This window comes from Ipomoea nil, unplaced genomic scaffold (assembly GCF_001879475.1).
Source record: "Ipomoea nil cultivar Tokyo-kokei standard unplaced genomic scaffold, Asagao_1.1 scaffold0418, whole genome shotgun sequence".
In the NCBI taxonomy this organism is placed as follows: Eukaryota; Viridiplantae; Streptophyta; class Magnoliopsida; order Solanales; family Convolvulaceae; genus Ipomoea; species Ipomoea nil.
In genome coordinates, this window is record NW_017616846.1 from 963,687 (window position 1) to 987,581 (window position 23,895).

Below are 23,895 nucleotides of genomic sequence, written 5' to 3' on the forward strand. Positions count from 1 at the left end.
CTGAGCCTCTGGCCAATGCCCCTCCCTTTATATTGCTTTAATTTGTCCACAGCGTGGATACATAAATATGCATCTAAAAAAAAAAAAAAAAAAAAAAAAAAAAGGCCCGTTGTACTTTAAACAGTAGATTTTCTTCATATGTTCTTATTTAATTTAAAGAATTAAAAAAATAAAAATTATCACCTATTTTTTCACTCGATATGATACCTATCGGGTCACCTAATTAATATTGGTCCGCAACAATTGTATATGTTGTGTCACATATTTTTACAATCATTATACCGTGTACTACGGCGCACATAGTATTGTGTGTCCCGTGCCTCTCAAAACGATGTCTTTTTTTAAATTGTTAAAAAAAAATCACCTGTTTTGAATGCACATAAACGCATAACAGAATACACATAATATAACGTAATACATAATACACATAAACTCTTAACATAATACACATAAACTATAACATAATATACATAAACTCATAACATAATAGACATAAACTTTTAACAGAATACACATAAACTTTTAACATAATACACATAAACTCTTAATTGAATATACAAAAACGCATAACACAATACACAAACTTTTAATTGAATACACATAATGGGGTTTGGTTAACATAATACACATAAACTCTTAACTGAATACACATAAACTCATAACATAATACACACAAACTTTTAACTGAATACACATAATAATGTTTGGTCTGTTCGGAGGACGGAGTGACGTCAGCAAAAAACGTGCATATTTTGTGACTGGACGCATATTGCTATGTGCGCCGTGGTGTACGATAAAAATTGCCATATTTTTATGTTGAATGCTTAATTGAGTATATGTGCATGTGTACACCGTGTTTACAGGGTTTCTATTTTTATAAGAGTATTAATTGTTGAAGTATTATAGTGGAGTCAATAATTTATAAATAAATTAAATATAAACAGTAGTGGGATATTCATGTATCGTATCTTTAGTTTGAATATCTACATCCATTAATCCATATACAACACCTAACACTGTAGTATATAATAGTATCATTCATCAATTGCAAATTATGTTGCGTAACCGTGTGCATCATAGTTGCAAAACGACACCATTTTATTATGATAGAGTAACGGTATCATTAGTAGCACAAGTTGACCACAATGAATATTATATATGATTATGTATGCGATGGTGTCATATAGAAAAATCCAAAAAACATGCATCCTATTGATTGGGGGTGCAGATCAGAGCAATGAGTAGGAGAGTGACGTTTGTGCTGTCCTGAATGGAGGGAAAGGTGAACGTGAAGAGGTGAGGTTAGGTATATATATATCATATATATATATATATATATGAACCTCCCCTGCAACATGACAAAAACATCCTTCTACCTCCTACAACCAGTTTTTGCTTACCAATGCATATTCAAATACCCTACGCATTTTGAGCATATATATTTACTCAATAAAATAATAATCAATGTCGGTAAGGTTATAACAGAAATTAAAATTATATTAGTGTAATAAAGTGAATTAATAACTTATTCAGTTTAATGTATTCCTTGTACAATAATAAGACAATTCTAAAGTTACCATTTTTCACTTTTTCCTTTTCCATTTCTGGACAAACTTTTTTTTTTTTTTTGAAAATTTTTGTTTAAATTTTAGTAATGAGATATTCTATTAACTATTTATTGTTCTTAACTTACTCATTGTAAAATATTTTCTAACATTTTAGTAATTTTAGTAATAATAATAAAAACAAGAATAACGATTATGCCAATTTTTTTTTTTTTTTGGATACATTAGATTTTACAATTTACACTAGACTAATCCTAAGCCACCAGAACCCAATCAACTCTTATCGTTGACTTTGTGCACAAGGGGTTCATCTCCACATTTCAATTTATATTTTTAGTTGAGACGAAACAAATCATTCAATTACATACGCAAAATAAAGAAAATAATAATAAAAAATTAACTTAAAATAAATCCGATTGAGATTCAATTGGATTAATCCTATTTGTTAAGATATCAATATTAATGCAAAGAAAGAAAAAAAGCGTTCAAAATGCTTCAATCAAAATAGGTATTTCAAATAGTTATTTGTCAAGAACGATGGTGTTATTTAGTGTCCAAAATTTCAAAAATCACCTCATCATATCAGACACCATGCAACTAGTATAATGAGTGGTTTTTGGCATCGCCAAATAGTGACCTTGTAACTTTGGGTGGCCTGTTATTTCTTGAAAAGATGTGGCCTAAACATCGCGGTAGCGGATAGAATAAATTTATAAAATACTTTTTAGTGATATAATCAATCAGTTCTAGTACAGTCAGGTTTTTCAGTGCGGTCACTCAGTATTAGGTACGCATAAATACACTATAAAATATTCAGAAATGTATCATTAGATGTGGCGAGGTATGGTGCATTTGTCATTTTCGAACACTGTATGATGCATTTATGCATATCTGATGCTGAATCTGTAGTTCTGCACCGGCTGCGCGAGAAGTACTGTCCGCATTTGAACTAGTATTTATATATTAATTTATTTATTGATGATATAAAATTAAGTCTTTTAATTATTATGAATGTGTCGGAGAGTTTTGAGCAGTCGCGATACACGTAGCTGCCACGTAGCGGCAGTGGCAGACTCATCCGGCTAGCTGTATCCGATTCAGAATTGCCATGCCATGCTGACTGGAATTGGATTGCGATTTCGGCACCGCGCGTTATTGTCCAACTTGTTGCTTATATATATATGGACTTATCCCGGCCCGAGGGTGATTTCGTCTTTTTGACAATTCATTCCAAACTCATCTGCAATTTTTATAGTCCACAAGCAATGCATTTTTATTTCTAAATGTCATATATAATAATTTAACAGTTTAAAAATAAATGTTCTAATCGATCTTTTACGACGCCTAATTATGCAAATTCAAAAATGTGTGGCTATATCACATCAAATCAGTGCTCATACAGCGTAGGAGCATAGTTTTGGTCATACCAACAAGTAGATATGTTTGCCAGCCAGTTGGTGTAGTTTTTGTATCATGCAAATGAAGAAGTATGAAATGAAATGAATACTAAAGTTGAATTTAATTGTCAATCATTACGTGTGCGTGCATGTAAAATCAATTCAAATCGCCTCTTCTGCTGGAATCATCTGGATATTTGATTCTTCAATTTGTAGGGCCAATAAATCAATAATTGCACCACACCATCAGGTTCGGTAGCTAATAGTAGTGAATATACAATTTTATTTATTTATATACTGTCACTAAATTTTTAAGAAACAATGTGTTGGACTTGACTCATCAACTGTTACTAAAGAAACGTTTGATTCACTACTTTTAAATTTTTTAATTATAATCAGATGTTACAGCGATTGGTTTTCAATTTTTTTTTTTTTTTGAAAAATAAATAATTAAGTTCTAGAAAGAGTGATTGATGAGTATGTAAAACCTAATTCTCATATTTAAATAGCCACAAATTTAATTATTATCAAAACTTTCTTGATTATTAAATTTAGTTATGTCGAAGCATAATATTTTTGTACACACCTGCATATAATTTGCCACAAATTCTCTATTTAATTACTCAAAATAATAATATGTATAATGAGAGTCCAACCCTCTTATTTTTTTACAAAATAGTCAGTCTACTAATTCTTTTAAAATTCGTCTTGATTACTAATTTTCATGTTTGGACCAAATACAAATCATACCTAAATGGCCATCAATTTGTTTGGGCACGAGAGTCACGTGACCTATAAAGTCAAGTTAGGAATAGTTAGTCCAGTTTGGCTTGTAAAGCAGACCATGTTCTTCTTCCAAAAAGTGGCAAAGAGAAACACTTCTACTTCAACATATAACAAAAGTTTTCATTTGTTTTCAGAAAAAAAACAAAAGTTTTCATTTAATTAAATACGTTCTCTTAATTCAACTATACTCGGCTTTTGATTACAGTGGTCAACATTCTTCTTCACGATAATTCAACAATTGAGTCACTTTATTGATTTAATAATCACAAAGTTATAAATTCAACCCACAATAAAAATCGTCTTTCAATCTTATTGGTTTAAATTAATTTTTTCCCTAAAAATAATGATCGGGTAAGTAAAATATGACTTTTATAATAGAAGGTAACGGATTTGATTTGTACCAATATAAGATTCTACATATCCTTAGCTAGTGGTTTTATTTATTTTAAATTTAAGCTTAAAGAGAAACTCATTTTGATAGGAACAAAAAGGGTGAAATCTTGAAACAGAAAGTGTAATGCAAGCCAAGCACTTCTCCCAGAAAGTGGTGAAGAGAATGGAATATTAGAGTAAAAAAGAGAGATTAGACAAAAGAAAAAGCATACAAGACAAATAACACGCAAGTAATGTTCATTCACATTTTTTTACTTTCCAACTTTCATTAAAATGGTCATACTCCATCCTTACTTGTTGAGTCGGATCGGATTAATATGCAAATATATTACATTTTCTCATATAAGTAATAAATATTATATTTCTGTTTTTTTTTTTTTTGTTTGAAAACTATTTTATTTCTGATTTTTATTACATTTGTTAGTATAAATATTACATTTCACCTTGATCCGAATGTCTTGCAGACAAGGATCTGTGAGACGGTCTAACACAAGTTATTGCTCCTGTTTGGTAACATAGTTAACTTATCAGTCAATTTTAACTTATTTGACCACTATTAGCTGTTTGACTTGATTAAACAATCAATATGAGTGTTTGATTAATTAGCTTTATTGTAACAACTTATTACTCCAAAATGCTAAAATTCAAAAAGCTGTTCAAAACAGTTTTTTTCGATCAACTTCAGCTAATTTACCAAATTTTTTCTACAATTAAATAATACTATCAACTAGTTAAATCCACTAACCCAATCAGTTAACAACTGATTACCAAACACCAATTTTTTTGCCTCTTTAAAAAGCCAGGAAAATGGGGACAAAGGTTTTTATTTTTCTATTTTTCATTTTGATTTTCAATATTTCAAAAACTTTTATGCTGATTAGACCTGCACCGAGTCTCGTTTAACAAATATAATTTTTTTTTTCTAACAAATTAATATTAGGAGTAAAAAAGAGAGATTAGACAAAAGAAAAAGCAGACAAATAACACGCAAGTAATGTTCATCCACATTTTTTTTTAAACTTTTGAACTATGTTTAAAAAGTCAGGAAAATGGGGACAAATGTTCTTATCTTCTCGATTTTGAAAATATTTTAGCTTAAATAGAAACTCTATTTTTCATTTTGATTTTCAATAGTTCAAAAACTTTTCGCTCACTAGACCTGCACCGAGTCTCGTTTAACAAATATACAATTTCTTTTTTTTTTTTTTCTAAAAAATTAATATTAAACTTCAAAACTCGCCAAACATTTTGTGCTCAGATAACATGTAGTGATCTTTTTCATATTGAATTTGATATTGAATAAATATATGTTCTTACCTAATAGGTCGATGAGTCACTGTAATTTATCACTTCACTATCATGCTGAGTAGAGGTGTGAGGCCATGAAGAATAAAAAGAATTTAACTTTTTTTTTTTTTGGCCAATATAATGCTTTTGAGTTTTGAATATATGTTTTACGCCTAAGTAAGGTATGTGGCAAATAGTAACCATAATTAAGAATAAATACCAAAATTTAATAAAATATTTGTTTTTATTCTGAAACTCAATTCACACCAATTTTTTATTTAGGTTTTTTATATAGTAAAGTATATTCAGTCTAAATCAAGTCATTGCACCCCCCCCCCCCCCCCCCCCCCCCCTAAAAAAAAAAAGTCTAAATCAAGTCAAGTTTGGTTGATTGCACAGTCCAAATGATTTTCGAAAAGGAAAATGCTATATGTACTCCATGGAGTATAAACTCCCGCCACGTGTACCAATGAATTCAAGTGAATAAAGAAAAAGGGTGAATCAACGATTTGGTCCCTCACTTATTCGCGACTTGTCAATGTTGCCCCTGAATCACGTATTCATCGATTTAGTCCCCGAAAATAATTGTTTTTCGTCAAATCAGTCCCTATGGCCGTATTCCGTTAAGTCTCAGGCGAGAGCTCCGACTTGCCCTGGGCATTTTGGTATTTTCACGCCTTCTTCTTCATTCCATCGTCGCACAGCAGCTTACCCAAAAGTCAAGGTCGCCGGAAAACTCCATTGCCGGTTTGCTGCCTCGCCAGGAGCTCCATTGGTCAGAGTTAATGAAGAAGAAGGCGTGAAAAGACCAAAATACCCAGGGCAAATCGGAGCTCTCGCCTGAGACTTGACGGAATACGGCCATAGGGACTAATTTGACGAAAAATAATTATCTTCGGGGACTAAATCGATGAATACGTGATTCAGGGGCAACATTGACAAGTCGCGAATAAGTGAGGGACCAAATCGTTGATTCACCCTAAAGAAAAATAATGGCCCACTTTGTTATTTAAATCAATCAGATAATGACACTTCAGCAGGGAGTACAAAATGGAGTAGAAAGTGGGAGTACATGTAGTATTACTCTTTTGAAAAATATGCACTCCTTTTTTTTGACCGCGATGCTAATAATGTCGCTGTTAGAAGGATCCACTAATACCCGGGGGCCTAGGCCCCTTTTCCCTACCCCAAAAAAAAAAAAAAAAAATACAAACTAATAACACTTTTAACGTCGATTTTTCGAGGTATATGACGTCAGTTTTTGTCCGACGTCAATTTTATTCGTATATTTTTTAAATTTTTAGATAGGTACTTACGACGTCAGTTTTTAGCTAACAACTAACGTCATAACTATATATTATATTTAATGTAGTGATATTATGTTGTTTATTAAAAAAAAATTATTTATTGTTTTGACATCCATTTGACAAAAAATCAATATTATATGTGCGACGTTATATGTTATTTCTGTAATAGTGTATGTGGTAATGGGTCCTGTTTATTTTATCGTTTTAAAATAATTTGTTAATATATTGGGTAATTATATTTTTAAATTTTGAATATTGTGATTTGATCATTTTTTATACTCTTAAGTATTGATTGTGTGTGTGTGCGTTTTTATATTCAATTATCTATCAAATAATTGTTTAGTATAGGATAAACATATGATTTCATGCATCATAATGAATCATTGAGTTGATGAAGTATGATTCTCGTACTTCGATAGAAACCGTCGCACAAGGTTGTGTAATAACCCATAAATCTTACTATTTTTATTTCATATTCACAATCTTGTAATCCAATAACATTAATTTGAGACTTTATATGCCATTTGGTTACAAAGAGAGAATTATGAGAAAAATGAATTGTAATTATATGAGAGATCATAAGAATAAAGTGAAAATAAAGTAAGAATTCAAATTCATTGTTTGGTAGACATGAATAAAATACTAAAAATTTCAATTATAATATTTGATATATATTAGAATTGTAAGGGAATAAGTTATAAAAATCTAAAGGAATAAGGGTCAAATAGGCCATCGAACTGCACACGATAAAACAATTAGGCCATTGAACTTAAAAAACCAACAATTAGGTCCCTAAACTAATCAATTTCAAACAATTCTTTCAATTTGAAAGTTTCCAACAGGTCAACAGGTCATCTCCCAAATTAATTATTTTTTTAAAAAAAATAAATTTTAAAAATTAATTATTTATAAATTAAATATAAATATTAAAAAAAAAAAAAAAAAAAACTGGAATCTTGTCTCCGGCTGGAACCAGTTTTTTTTTTTTTTTTTAATTTAAATAATTAATTTTTAAAATTTAAATTTTAAAAAATAATTAATTTGGAAGGATGACCTGTTGACCTGTTGGAAACCTTCAAATTGGAAGAATTGTTTGAAATTGATTAGTTTAGAGACCCAATTGTTTGTTTTTTAAGTTCAGTGGTCTAATTGTTTTATTGTGTGCAGTTCGATGGCCTATTTGACCCTTATTCCAAATCTAAATGCATGTATAATTGTAATTCATAGAGAAATATGTAATATTATTAGGGAGAACAATTCGATCATCACACTCCAAACTTTCTTCCCATGTATTATGGAATTGTAATTTCTATGAAGATGTGAGATTTACAACTCCTCAAGTTGGAGGTATTGTAATTCTATAAATTACAATTCTTCCCAATCAATCTCTGAAATTTCTCACTTCTTGAAATTAAGTAAGAAAGGAATTTTGCAATTTATCTCTACCAAATACTCTATTGTATAAGAGGTATTTAGATCGATTCTCATCGTATATGTGTGGACGACGCGGGTGGAACTGTCACTCAAAGAATCCACTAACTCGAGACCCTGTCTCTCGTTCTTTACAAAAAAGAAAAAAAAAAAAAAAACTCATCATTAAATTTCTTTATTAGTTTTTTTTTTTTTTTTTTTTTTTAAGAACTTTTTGCATTTATGGTTTACAAGATGATTTCCTATTTCTAGGAAGTCCAAGATGGAGGAAGAACAGAGTAAACATAGACGGCAAGAAAATGCCTGGCATTGACGCAACTCCATTTCAATTATTTCATAGTGCGGCGGCCCCTCCACCAATGAGGCAATGACCACTGATTGCAACTTACTTTTCTTAAAATAACATTTTATAAGAGAAAAGTCTATAAAATTAATTGGTATCAATGTAAATAATATCAAATATAAATAAATAAATTAATATATATATATATATATATATATATATATATATATATATATATATAATAATTAGATATAACATACATGATTGTGCCTAATATTATTGATATTGCAAAAAAAAAAAAAAAAAAAAAAATCTATACTTATAAAAAAATCAATAATAAAATTTTTCATGTGTCAATTGATTACAATTAATTCAAACATAAATTGTTTATAATTCAATGTTCTTAAATTATTGTTCATTTATATGTCCAAGTTAGAAATTAGAACCATCAAAATGAATTTAGCCCCCAAAATAGTTCTCCACTACTTAATGAGACGGAGAGCGAATATGAATTTAGATGCTTGTCAAGTAACGATATCCGATTACATATACTTGCTCCTCAAGAATAAGCTAACACTTTCTACATTTATAATTTATTCCGGGTCTAACAAACAGTATTAGTCCAAGTTCAGTTGCTTTATTTATTTATTTAAAACATTCATCTATTAGCCGCTAATTAACGTATAAAAATTTAAAATTTTCCTTCCTTTCAATTGGTAAATAGAGGAAATATCGAAGCTTCCTAGTTGGCAAATTGAACTTTATTATTATTAGTATTATGACTAGATTATTTTATACTATTATTCTATGGTCATACATTTTAAAAGTATCTTTCAATGACTTCCAAAAAAAGTTATCTTTCAATGATTAAATTAAATTAATTTGATGATGCGGTGTTGCGACTCTCCGCCGCCGCAGCATTCAATGTACTTATTGTTAAGATTAAGATGTAGGGATATTCCAAAACTACTGCTCTAAGTTTTGATGCCATCAAATTCCACTTCTCATGAAAATTATTTATTAACTTTATTAATTCGGTTGTGAAATCGGATGAATTATCGCGCGTGAATGCAATAGAGTAAAGAGAGATAATAATACAGAAAGAATCATTGAATCTTTTATTTTATATAATATATATATATATATATATATATATATATATATATATATATATATACTAATAAGAGCCCAAGAGAGTTAGGCCCATAATGGGTAGAAAAAATGGCGGTTAAATTTTTTAATCAAATTAATGGTTTGGATTGATAAGATTTTAATTTTTCCTTATGATTTCCTAATTTATCCTTAATGAATATGATTATCCGTTAACTTTTTCGTTAAATATTAACTTTTTCGTTAATTTCTGTTAATTCACCGTTAACTTATTGATTTCAATAAGAAAGGTCTTAGGTTCGAACCTCACCCAATCAAAGTTGTCATAATTAGTACTCTATTTTACTCTTATTAAATTAAATGACAATTTAGTAGATACAACAAAAAATAATACATATGCATTTCTTTAATTTAGAATTATGTCTCTACAATGCCTTTATTCAAAAAAAAAAAAAATTATTCATTATCAATAAATTAAATAAGAGAAATAATTTCATTAATTATATTGTCTTTATTTTTCTCTAATATAAAAATTCTTTACATTCAAAATTCAAATTCATCAATTCATTATATTAACTACATTATCCCGACAATATCTTTATTAAAAAAAATTATTCATTATCAATAAATTAATTAGGAGAAATAATTTCATTAGTTATATTGTCTTTATTTTTCTCCAATGTAAAAATTCTTTACATTCAAATTCATCAATTGATTATATTCACTACATTGTCTATTATCTTTTTTTGAGTACTATTTTTAATTAAATATCAAAGTTATAATACAAAATAATACTATATATTTATTTACCAAGTATTTTAATTTATTAATACCATGAAAAAACTTTAAAAATTTAAATTAATAAAGGCAATATATTAACTACTTGAGGGATTTGTTGACAAAGAAAGTATTCAAATCACACAACAAATTGAAGTGAGAAACTACCTCGCAATGTCCTTGTTTGACAATTAGCAGTTAGCGGTTAGCGTTAGCAGATTATATTAGCGAATTTGACCAGTAAATTATATCAACGGTTGGTAAAAAGATATTTAAAAAAATTAGCTGTTTAAATTAACATTTAAAATTAACTAAGGGTATAATAAAAATAATAATAATAATAATAATAATAATAATAATAATAATAATAATAATAATAATAATAATTGTTTTAATAATAAATTTTTTAAAAAAATATATATAGATGTGTTTTGAGGAAATCACTCTCAAAGACGTTAAGTGAAAATATTGTAAATTGCAATGTTTTTATTTTTAGTGGTTTAGAACAAATTGTTGCTTCAAACTGTTGAATAACCAAAATAATTTCTTTAGCATTTTGATCTTTTGGTTACATCATATTTACCAATCGTCCAATATCTTTGTGTTACATTATAATTTAAATTTTTAAATTTTTACTACATCTTTTTGAATGCTATTGACTCTATTACATTGTAGTATCTGTTCAAACATAATTTATCAACCTAATGAAGCACACAGAGTCAACAACACCTCCACTGAGGCTCAATCTCATGACCTTCCACATGGAAAAGGTCACTACATGTCATCTGAGCACAATGTGAAATTAGGAAGAAATTTTTACTACATCTAAATTCCTTAAATTATGAATTTCTTTATCCATAATAATTTATTCAACAATAATGGTTGAACTAAATGAACACTTAGCAAAACACCTAAATGACTGGTACCGTTGATTCATTCATTGATCTTGTATATATGTGCATTCATTAAATATATTAGAACCTTTTGCAACAAAAATACTTGGTTAGTATTTAAAACAAGTTTAGTAACAATTATAATGAATCTCCTATATTACATTGTATTCATATACTATGAATTACATATTTAAATAAACAAATTAGACATTAAATTACTTATGTTGAACTTCTCATATATAATCTTGCGTTTATATACTTTCAAATATTTATTTAATTATAAACATTGGGTAAACAAATTAGACATTACATTAAAAAAAAAAAAATTAGACATTAAATTACTTATGTTGAACTTCTCATATATAATCTTGCATTTATATACTTTCAAATATTTATTTAATTATAAACATTGGATATAAAAAATGACCGTGGATTTCATAATCCATCCTTTAAGTACCATTTTTTTATTTTATTTTATTTTATTTTATTACAAATGAAGGGAGATACCCATACAACGAGGCTCGAAACCTAGACCTCCCACGTAAAGAAGCAATTCGATACCAATGAACCACAAGCCACTTGGTACCATTAAGTACCGTTAATTCACTGTTAGTCTAATTCTAATATTAAAGTCCAATATAGAATTATAACTACAACATTAATCTAATTCTAATATTAAAGTCTTAATAGAACTCTAACCACAAATCTTAGTGCCGGAATCTCCTCAAACAATATTAGTATATATTTAATATTTTACTCTTTAATTTTTATTTGCTCTCCCTTATGTCCCGTATTTGGTTTTAACCATACTCATACAATTATTTTATTGACAATTATAATCAATCTTGACTATATTATCTTACATTTGTAAACTTAGAATTATCAATTTAATTAAATAGGCAAATTTAACATTCAATTATCTATGTATGAACAATTCTAATATAATCTTGCCTTGATATATTTTAAAATACTTATTTAAGAAAAACATTGGGCATTATCCCAATCGCGCAATGTGCGTAAAAAAACTAGTATATATATATATATAAGATATACATAGTTCTAGTATAACTACAATACTATAAATAATGAAGATGTATTATCATAGTATAACACCTATAGTAATGTCCATATATATTTATTTACAACAGATTTCAGTTAATCAATTATAAATTTATATTTTTCTCTCAAATATTTATATTTTTCAGTTCAGCTGGATCCATAATATTATGCTATGTATCTTTGTAATTTTTTTTTTTTTTTTTTTTTTGTATTTTGTGTTATAAAATTTTGTACCTTACAAGTATAAATTTTGTATCTCATTGTTTCAATTCATAGTCCATAATGCTATATGAACTTGATCTGATTTATGATATACATTGCCAGATAAAAGCTGTTGGGCTTATTGTTACACTTTGAAAGAGAGAGGATAGGGGATATGACTGCAAATTATGCTGTGCATCCGTATGCACCGTGCATGGTGCATACGGATGCAAAAACGACATCGTTTTGTATTAAAATGCGTGTCCTATTTAAAAAAAAAAAATCAGTTTTGATTCCTAGAAACAACATTATGTTATTTATTTTTTAGTTTATTCATTTTGAATTTTTAGTTATAAAATTCTGGATGTATAGTTATGCAATTCTGAATGTATAGTTATGCAATTCTGGATGTGTAGTTATAAAGTTATGGATGTGTAGTTATGCAATTCTGGATTTATAGTTATGAAGTTATGGATGTGTAGTTATGCAATTCTGGGTGTATAGTTATGAAGTTATGGATGTGTAGTTATACAATTCTGGATTTATAGTTAGAAATTTGGATATGTAGTTATGTAATTCTGGATGTATAGTTATGAAATTATGGATGTGATGAAATTATGGATGTGTAGTTATATAATTCTGAATATATATATATATATATATATATATATATATATATATATATATATATATATATATATATATAGTTAGATGTCAAAACGACATCGTTTTTGCATCCGTATGCACAACATAACGCTCCGGATATGACTAGGCCAAGAGTCATTGCAGACCACAGTTATGCCATAGATCTGAATTTACCTTATAAGGTGGACTCAGGTCAAAATAAACAATTTATATATTGAATGTTCACAATTCAAATTGTGAACATTTAATATGTAAATTGTGAACATTTAATATATAAAATTGTTAACATTTAATATGTAAATTGTGAACATTCAGTATGTACATTGTGAACATTCAACATATAATTGTGTATTTTTAGATTCGGTCCACAAAATAATTTGCCCATTGCAGAAGGGCAAATTATGTTGTGCATCCGTATGCACCATGCATGGTGCATACGGATGCAAAAACGACGTCGTTTTAATAAAACGCGCGTCTCCCCTTAAAAAAAAATCAGATTCGATTCCCAACAACAACATATGAACTAAAATTCCATAATCGATGAACTATAATTCCATAATCTAATCTATGAACTAAAAATTCCAGAATGAATGAACTAAAATTCCATAATCTATAAACTAAAATTTCAGAATCGATGAACTACAATTCCATAATCGATGAATTATAATTCCATAATCAATGAACTATAATTCCATAATCTATGAACTAAAATTCCAAAATAAATGAACAATATAATGTTGTTGCTGGGAATCAAACCTGATTTTTTTTAAAGGAGAAACGCGCGTTTTTTAATAAAACGACGTCATTTTGGCATCCGTATGCACCATGCATGATGCATACGGATGCACAGCATAACGATTGTTACAGAAGAGCTAAACCAGGGTGCGCTTAGCATTGTAGATTGTACTGTGCTCCAGAAAACTGAAACTTGGGTTCAAGCAATCGAGCCCAATATATGTGTCACCAGGTGTTCGACGAATAGTCTCAACTAACTTTTTGGGCCTATACCTTTATGATTTCAGGTAGTATGCCCATTGGTCTTTGTATTTGTTTAGGAAAATGAGATTCTACGGTGAATGGTTTTATGATTTTCCAGTCGTTATATTATAGACCGTGGTGCATGTGCACCGCGGTAAAAAACGGCGCCGTTTCTTTAAGTGAAGAAACGGCCCGTCATTAGAGTTAACGGAGTCCGCTTGTTTGGTGTATTAAACACCAACTGACACTATAATATATCTAAACCGACCTGCAGTTATATCAAAATGATACTGTAGTTATAGTGAAATGAAACTGTAGTGTATATAAAATGAAACTGAATAACATTTCACATATTTGAGTGTATATTGTACAATGAAGCTGTAATTATATCAAAATAATCATGTAGCTGTGTTTTAATGAAACTATAGTGTATATAAAATAAAATTAAATAACATTTTCACATATTTGAGTCTATAAATATCAAATGAAACTATAGTTATATCGAAATGAAACTGTAGTTGTGTTGAACTGAAACTGCAGTGTACACAAAATGACACTGAATAACAGAGTTACTTTTTGCAAAAGGGTGCGAAAAGGCGGAAACTAACACTGTTTATTTTCATTTAAAAAAAAAAGAAGACGCGCGGTGCATAATCGATTATGCACCGCGGTGCATAATATAATTTGCCATGATTTTCACTCTTCAGGTTCAGGGGTCTACTACTCAGTACTCAGTAGGGTGTGTGCTAGTTTAGGTTCATAGATCGTGCCCGGATTTTGGATTGCGGTGCAGAGGGTGATTATGTGCTAGTTTTGCGCTGGTTAATTGGTATGCTAAGACTCGAAGGGTAACGATGCGAGGAGAGCGTTCGATTGCGGCGTTAGGAGGCGGAGGGATTTCAAATATGGAGCTCACGACTATTGAAGCTGCCTCAGCCTCCCTTGACGGCTCCTTCATTTTCCATGTCGTCGCCGACATTGTCGGCTTCGTCCTCTTCATGCACCAGCAAATCCCTTCTGTGTTGCAGGATCTCACTTTCGAATTTGATGAATTGCAGGACGAATTTAAGGATTTGGAGACGGCTCTTGCTCAAGAGGAAACCAGGGGGCCGCTAAGGAGAAAGCACGCCGCTAGAAAGAGAGAGGTGAGGATGGGCATAAAAAGGCTAGAAAAGCTAATGAACATGGTTTCAAGTATGAAAACCGCTCTTCAACTGATTATCACCGAGATTCCGTGTATTGAGAGTGTGCTTCTAGTTCTCGGACCTAGCCCTCTTCGCCCACTGCATATCTATGAGCTGCATTTTCCGCGCAGAGCTAGGGTTTCTTCAGTGGATTATACCAGGACGAGAGTGGTGGAAACTCTCTGCAAAAAGGCCATAAGGGAACTAGTATCAAGGGGTGCTGGTTCCAGTTCGTATCCTGGTCCCACAAAGCTCTATCTGCTGGTCAGGGCCCCCTCTTCACTCAGTTTGCCTCTGCATTTTCTTCCCAAGCGTGACTTTAGATTTAGCAAGAAGGTTGCCCCCATCAAACTGCAATTCAGGTGCAGAGGGAAAACTGCTTCTCATGATGATAATCAAGCTGAGAATGCAATCAGTTTCACGGACTCTGCATCTGATGATATTATCTGGTTTCAATGTCGGCATGTAATCAAGGGTTTGCCTTCCAGGACATCAACTGAAGAAGACTAATACACCGGAGCAGCTTTGCAGAACTCACATTCTTACACCTGTAAAGAAACCCTTCTATTGGGGATTGTAGTTCATATTCCTGTCTTGTAGTGTACTTGTACCAATTTTCTGCTCACTTGTTGAATGTTATACACTGAGCTTGTTATTTTTTAAAGAGTGTTTACTTTGACATTTCAAAAAATGGGGTTTGCTCTTCTTCAATGACCACAGGTTACATGAACATGAACCATGGATGTATAGAGGATGCTGAGGATGTATTCAAGAAAACAGTGTATAAAGAAGATGTGGCATTCACTGCGCAATTGATGTAAGGCAAATCCTATGTTTTGCACCTTTGCTTAGTTTTGCAGACTGCATTGTGATGTTAAAATGGCTAATTTAGCTTTTGAATGAGCTCTTCAAATTAAATCCAGATAGTCAGGGGGCGTATGTGTTCTATCCAATGCTTTGGGAAAGGTTGATAGATGGGTTAGTTTAAACAAAATGGGGAATTAATGTTAAGTAAGTGGAATACTGAAAGGTTCATTATTTAGGTGGCTTGGAAGTGAAGGAGATCATGGAGCTTTTCAGTTCACATGCTGGACAACAGATTTAAAGAAGGGTAATGCCTTCTTACTCTTTTGATCTTGTTCCATGTGATAATTTTTCTGAAATCTCAATTAATTAAAATGCTAAGTTGCATAATCTTAACACGGTTAGTAACTTGCCTAAACTAGTAGACTTACTATTATACCAAATGGTGCCTCATTGCATGACTATTCAAGCATAGCTTTAGTTTCATAGAATCTGACTTGTGGAATTACATGTGTACTTGAACGATTGAGACATTCATTTATATGTACTCCGTATTAATTTTCAGTTTGATCTTTTTTTATTCAAGGGAAGAGAATATCAAGAAGCATTGTATACATAGATATACGTGGATATGGAAACCAATGTCCTAAACCAGCATTATCATATCTTCTACACAAGAACATGCAATAACAAATTAACTATAACACTTTAACTCTGTCGAAGGGAAAACCTATTGCTGGATTTTTGAATCAAAGCAATCATCATATTGCTCAGTTCACTGTTCCTTTGTTGAGCTCTTATTATGTTTTGATTGTTGATTCATGATGGCAGTGCACAACACTTAGATTCATGATTAATATTACATATTAATAGTGGTGCTGGGTTAATGTAGTTAGCCACTTAGCCCAACATATCTCTCAGATTAGGTAAGTGTGTTTGAGGAGTCACCATGACCCTTGGCCTTGCTATGCTGGTTGTTTGGCCTGCCTGCTGCAATACCATGATGACCATTGGGCCGGCTCACTGAGCTTGGCCCAATGGACCTCCCAACAGGGCAACAGATGGTAATGCTTAATATTCTACAACAAACTAGAAAAAAAAAAATACTGCATGACTTGAAACAAAAGATTGGCTGCAAATTCAAGGAAAGAAGAGTGTTTCTCCTTCACCCATAGTTGCAATGGAGAGACTGACAAGTGCTGTAAATTGAGCACAGGTAACAGGTTGGACAGTTTTTTTGCAGAGGAACTCCTACAGTGATTTATTTAGGAACAGGCCAACAACGGTTACTTGTTCACAGAAGAATAACATTTATCATTCCAGCTTTTACTGTTAGATTGCCTTTTGCTTCACTTTCCACCTGTTCTAGGCTTTTTAGGGACAATTTTCAGCTATATTTACCCTTTAGAAGAACTGAAACTCCACCCTCACCACCCCTACACTGAAAATTAAAAATTGTTTAGAACTCTGATATGAATTTCTGCATCTTAATAATGTATAAAAATGTGCTTAGAAAGATTGCAAGATGTTCTAATTCTGCCACCTCCCTGTTCCCCTTCCTACGGCAGTCCAGTCACCAGTGGTCAAAATAGCACCTAGCACCACGCCTGGAGAGTGAAGCTTGTGTTAAGTTCAGAATACTTCCTTTTGATGTTTGGCCACAACTCTTACTATTGAAGTTGGTGAGCAAAGGGTATCTCTGGTCATTCAGTAGCACTATGATTTTGTAAGGTGATTATACATAACTGAGATTTATGTGTTATCAGAATGCTGGATTAAAGTTATTTGGTTGAGCTCTTTTTGATTACCATTTGAAGTCTTGGCTCTATATTTTTTATGGACTTCTGGAGGTCTTAGTATGCTTTGTCAAGTATCTTAGTTCGAATTCATTATTCCCCGGTGCAATTTTTTTACTGAATTGATTAATACTAGATGCATATCTACCCTTCTGAAATCAACTTTTGCTGGTCCGCCAATGTATAGTTTATGCCTGATTTTAAGTGTATTTCATACTGGGGATTTGTATTAGGGAATGCATAGCCCTCTACCTAATTATTATTTTCATAATATTCAGCTTTGACTGTACTAAATTGAGTGTAAAAATGAATCCACAAAATGTTGTATTACACTGTCTAATTTCTTTAACAGTTGAGATTGATTGTTGTCACTAATACTTTTAAAAGCATAAATAAAGAAACCTATGATGACAGTCAAAGACAGATGTGTTTGGCTGTCGGGTAAAAAATGAAATCAAGTTGGAACATTCAAGAGCCGGGAATTCAGTTATATGGCTTTTGTGGTGTTAGATCTCTTTGCAGCAACTGTCATATGAATAGAGCTTTCCCTGGATGTTTATTACGAGGTATGTGTCAACACTTATCACTAATCCTTCAATGTGATAACTATGCGACTACTTCCATTGGTCCATGATGTTAACTTCCACTCGTGTCTTCTTTTCATCTACTTAGATGTTAGTCTGTATATGATTTTATGCAGGAAAGTATTTTTTTTCCATCATCATAAAACATCGGCGAACTCTAAAGCTGTTGCAGGAGGTGAGAATGATCTTGCTGAGTCTAAAGATTAGATGCTGTTGTAAAGGCGTACATACCACTTCCCACAAGGTCACAAGATGCTATTGTACCGCCAGTTCATGGCGCAGTAGCAGAGCTGCACTGAGATCGGTTAAATGGGTACTTCTCAGTTGCCTCAAGAAACAGGTTACTTTGTTGTACTATAACTTTATTCCCATGCCTATGAAGGTCCTGTTTTCATGATGGTCCCATTTTGTCTATAGCCCAGAGCTCCACAATAGGGAATTTCAACACAAGAAACAGTCACTACATTACAACTAGTCCTGAGTCTTACCATTCATATTGGTGTAGGGCCATCTGTCCTGTTTTATCAGCATCATCTATGAAAAATCAATGATGAAAAATGTAAACGCGGGTAGTTGTCTTGAAATGTATGCATGGGGGCTACTCGGTGTTACCTACTTGTCAACGTCATTTTGATTAAATGGCCGAAATCAAATGGAAGAAGTTATTATATATACATATCAGTAGCTAACTGGCCCACGACTAATCAAGTCTTTTCTATAGTCCCTTTAGAGTAATTGTGTCTATCCTGTATCTAGGTGCTGAATTTATCCTTTGTCTTGTGTTGTCAACATTGATGTTTAGGGTGTTGATTGCGCCTCCGGCCTGAGATATCACACAATTATTGCCATTGCAGATAAGCAGGAGCTTTGTGCACTGAAATGCTTGGTAGTACAACACTTTTGTCTTCTCTTTTGTCTAACTGATCAAGTTTTAGCAGGTATGGACCATTGCTTTTGTTACGTACAAACGGAATTGAACACCAAATTTCTTATACCAGTTATACAGAGTCTCACACTTATACCACTGAACTACAAGGTCTTTAGCTGTCTGGGAGACTGGGACATCGTTCAACGTATATTGGAGAAGAAAGGGTGTGGGGGGCGGAATATCGTTTTCAATCCACAACCCACCAAAGATTGTGTTGAGGAAGGAAACAAGAAAAAAGGGTGTGCTTGAAATGTTGAGTTGAAGCAGCAAAAAAGGGTTTTATAGATGCATGGTTGAATGGTCCAATTCCAACCAAAATCAATGTATGTATGTATCCTTGTTGTATTGTTATGTAAGCCCTGGCTGCATGGATGCAGTGCGAAGGTTTTTGGACTTTTAGCCATTGGCGTTGTGTGTTTGTATGCGGCTAGTCAATGGTGGTTGCTCCTGTCAGCTTTCTCATAAAAGCTCCTTCCATTCATATCTAATTTCCTCACCTAAGAATGGTCCCCAACTTTGAAGATGATGTATAACCATCTCTCTCTCTCTCTCTATATATATATATATATATATATATATATATGCATATGTACTGTGTGCATGTATACATACAACTAGAAGAACGGTTTAGCTAAATTTAACTGAATTGTGTAATTAATTACAATAAGAAAGATATTCTTTTTGTCCAATCAATAAGAAAATATAATATGTAATACATATTATGATGTTGTACAAGTACTTTAATTGATGGTTTTCATACCTTACTTTTCAAAATATAGTTTAGAAAAAATATGTTTGATGACTTTTATCTTTATTATATTTCAAAATATGTTTAGCTATGTGTTATGATTTTACTAGGAGAAATGAAGAAAAGAAAATTCTACTGAGAACAGAAGTGTTTACTCCCCATGCTAAACTCCAGAGGTGGCACAAATAATTAGGCTTACACTTGATATAATTTGTTTTTACTTGTTTATTTTGCAAAATAGTTATTGCTAATTTGCTAGGTAGTTTGAATTGGGAGTAAAAAATATAAAACATGAAAAAAAAAAGACGCTTTTCCTTATTTTCATGAACTATCAGTCAATTGGTAAATCTTACCATTAAATAATAAAAGTTTTATATAATAAACAAATATAAAATAGTATACAATAAAAACAATGACTCATCAAATAAGAAAATATTACGCAGTAATTTTTATAAGAAATGTAGCATTGCTCATGAAATGTATTGCATCACACTTTTTTTAAAAAAATGTATATATAATTCTAAATAAAAAGAATGAATTATGTCTTTATGATAGTAAAACATATCACTGCAATACAAATCACTCCCTCGACTTCATTTTATCTGTTCTGTTTATTATTCATTGGTCAAATTAATTTTTTTCTTTGTTTACTTTTCAATAATTTTTAAATTATTTTTTATGTTTAATAATATATTTAATACTTTTTTTTTTTATAAATATATACATTTTATATATTAAAAATTTAACATTATACAAAATTAAATACAAAATAACTTCAATATAAATATTTTTGGGAAAATGGCACTTTTTTCCCCTGAGTTATATACTTATAGCACTTTATTCAAATGGCTGTTTTTCCCCCTAAAATATTAAATGGACATATTTACCCTTAAAATAAATATTTTATTTATTTTTCTTCTCCAACAAATTATGACCATAATTTGGTTCAAACCAAATAAACACTATAGCAACCAAACCAAAATATTCCAATTACAATTTAGAATCGAAACTCGATATTTAGAGTTTATTAAAATCCCGGAACGGACGGTTCATGTTCCGAACTGAAAAAATAAAATACATTTATTGCTGAATTTAGACTGTTTTTAAAATAAAAACGGTTCAAAATCGCGAATCGGGTCCGAAATCGCCAGTTTACGGTTTAGGATCCAATTTTTTTATTCATAATTTTAATAAATTGAAATCCAAATATTGGGTTCTAGATCTGAATCATAACCGGAAACTTTTAATTCGATTGTTATAGTGCCCGATTCAGTTCGAACCGAATCGTAGTCATCTTTACGTATACACAATAATTTGTTGGAGAAGTAAAATAAATAAAATGTTTATTTTAAGGGTATAAATGTCAATTTAATATATTAGGGGGAAAAACAACCACTTTTAGAATAATTGAAGGGGCTAATGTGCTTACCTAAATAATTGAGGGGAAAAAAGTGCTATAAGTATATAACTCAGGCGAAAAAAGTGTCATTTTCCCAATTTTTTTTTTTAAATCTCAATATAATTTTGTTAATCAAATCAAACACATAAAATTGGATAATGGGACGATGGAGTAAAAAAATAAAAATAAAAATAGTGAGTAAAATATATTGGGAAAATATGGGAGGGGGGAGGGTGAAAGGGATAGTGTAAAAGGGGGATGGCAAAAGAGTCAAAGATGGATGACGACTCCACAGTCCACAGAGGACAGACTGAGTTAAAATGGGACCCCACCCCTAGAAAAGAGGCGTTATTTTCGTATGTGGGTCCCCCACCCCTTTTATCCCCCTTGCTTTCTCCTACGAACTGCACTGCTACTCGCGTGACTCGCCTTCTACTTCCTATTCGCCTTTCACAAAAAAAGGCAATGGCTAAAATTAATCTGTCCTTACTAATTTAATTAAATTTTAAGAAGAAAATGACTTTTTAATATTTGAATTATATCATAATTATTGAATTCTTTTCATAGTTAAATAGGAAATTTATTAATGCTAAAATTAGAAGGTTGAACTTGTAATCTATCAAGAGTCTTTTATCATGTAAAAATTGTAAAAGTTAATGATAATTAAGGGACTTTTGGTTCAGGTAAGATAAGATTACTTATGTAAAAGATTATTGAAAGATTTTAAATTAATTTTTGCTTAGGTGAAATATATGAGGAGTTGATTTTTGTCTTCTAATGTGGGTCCATTTAACTAATAAAAAATAATCAAGTGCATCTTGTACGTGTTAAGCGCACTATCAGCATGTACACACTGAGAGCGCTAAGGGTGATCGCCAAAAACAACAATTTCAACTAATATTGTAGTGTTGTTTTTGTTTGTCTAGTATCAAAGAAGCTTAGTAAAAAAGGATTGATATTTCAAATTTACTTTATAAACATAAATTGTTTTTATCAAGAAGGGAGAAACTCCATAAAAGAATGATCAATCGCTCTTGTTGGGCACCGCGACAAATGTTCGTTTTATATAATGGGACATGGATTAAATCTTTTATTGAAAAAAAAAATACAATTACACTTTTATTGAAAAAAGTTGTAAATAAGTACTTGAACATATAAAAGCGTTACAAATAACCAATTTTAGATTGCTTATAGCACGTTAACATCTTGCTACATGTCATGTGGGGCGATGCAAACTCTTAATCGTAACAAAAAAAAAAAAAAGTTTTATTTGAATGGTTTTTGGTTCAAACATCTCCATCTGGAGACAAATCCGTTGGGACCTAGAAGGAACGTCTTCATCTTTTGTTTACGAAGACGAGCCAATTTGTTTGAAGACACTGATTTGACTAGAGTCATGTTTAGTAATATACTTAGTTTATCAATTAATTTTAATTTATTTGATCACTGTCAAGCATTTTGTGTTCAGATGGTATGTAGTGACCTCTTTCATGTGGGAGGTCATGAGATTGAGTCTCAGTGGATGTTAATGCTATAAATTAGTCAAACCCACTAACACAATCGACTAACAACTATCAGCTAATAGTTGTTTACTAACCATCCCCTACCATTGCCATGACTACCTTAAATCCCGTCTAGACACCGATTAATTCCCGCATAGACGCTAGGCACTGGCCGACTGCCTAGCGTATCACCATGATCGGTGATCTAGGCGGTTGACCGGCTAGGCTTCCTAGGCACCAACTAGGTCGCCTAGTCGACTGATTATATATTGTTTATTTCTTTTTAAAATGGGTTATTTCGTTCAAAACGATGTATCATTTTGAGCGAAATAATACTAAATTGTTCAAACTCTATGTTTTTTGTTAATATTTAATATTTTAGTACTAAATATTAAAATATTAAATAGTTTATAATTATCAAATTTAAAAAAAAATTTAAATTTAAAATTACGGGAGCCTAGGCGCCGATTAATTCACGCCTAGGCGCCCGATGAGCGCCTAGCGATTTTTTCAACCATTATTATTACTATTACTATTATTATTATTATGCCAATGTCAATATGATAACCCATCGAAATAATCACATCATCATAGTGTTTAATTGCATTTTTATTTTCTAAATTCGAGTGCCTATTTAATTTAATCACCACAAAATTTAATATAAAATTATGGAAATAATAAAAACAATTACAAATTACGAATAGTAAAATAAAAATTGTTTTTTTTTTTTCGACTAAAATCGGTCCGCTTATCAATGGAGATAAGTAAGTAAATGGGGTGGGTGAAAGGGTTTAATGAAGGGGTCCACCCTGTCATGTCATTTGCACCCCATTCTCTA

General features: G+C 31.1%; 2 protein-coding genes across 3 annotated transcripts; both read left to right on the top strand.

Moving 5' to 3' along the window:
- The first annotated feature begins 14,051 nt into the window (after positions 1 to 14,051).
- On the top strand, positions 14,052 to 15,957 carry LOC109172611. Its single transcript, XM_019321803.1, has 2 exons — positions 14,052 to 14,156; positions 14,820 to 15,957. The coding sequence occupies exon 2, from the start codon at positions 14,967 to 14,969 to the stop codon at positions 15,804 to 15,806; it is 840 nt and encodes a 279-aa protein (XP_019177348.1). The 5' UTR covers positions 14,052 to 14,156; positions 14,820 to 14,966; the 3' UTR covers positions 15,807 to 15,957.
- Positions 15,958 to 16,021: 64 nt separating this feature from the next.
- Positions 16,022 to 20,152, top strand: LOC109172612. Of its 2 annotated transcripts, XM_019321805.1 has the most exons (6): positions 16,022 to 16,113; positions 16,340 to 16,407; positions 17,669 to 18,462; positions 18,597 to 18,820; positions 19,283 to 19,418; positions 19,517 to 20,152. In XM_019321805.1, the coding sequence occupies exons 3-6, from the start codon at positions 18,345 to 18,347 to the stop codon at positions 19,522 to 19,524; spliced, it is 486 nt and encodes a 161-aa protein (XP_019177350.1). In that variant the 5' UTR covers positions 16,022 to 16,113; positions 16,340 to 16,407; positions 17,669 to 18,344; the 3' UTR covers positions 19,525 to 20,152. The 2 variants fall into 2 exon arrangements, with proteins under 2 accessions (XP_019177350.1, XP_019177349.1); XM_019321804.1 differs by lacking the exons at positions 16,022 to 16,113; positions 16,340 to 16,407 and adding an exon at positions 17,116 to 17,316 and having other exon boundaries at positions 19,283 to 20,152.
- The last annotated feature ends 3,743 nt before the right edge of the window (positions 20,153 to 23,895 follow it).

Bases quoted from the DNA above. Each gene is read 5' to 3' on its own strand.
- LOC109172611 (XM_019321803.1), top strand. From the start codon at position 14,967: ATGCGAGGAGAGCGTTCGATTGCGGCGTTAGGAGGCGGAGGGATTTCA.
- LOC109172612 (XM_019321804.1), top strand. From the start codon at position 18,345: ATGAAATCAAGTTGGAACATTCAAGAGCCGGGAATTCAGTTATATGGC. The intron at 18,463-18,596 runs GTATGTGTCAAC...GATTTTATGCAG, and splicing joins CCCTGGATGTTTATTACGAG to GAAAGTATTTTTTTTCCATC. The intron at 18,821-19,282 runs GTTACTTTGTTG...ATTGATGTTTAG, and splicing joins TCAGTTGCCTCAAGAAACAG to GGTGTTGATTGCGCCTCCGG.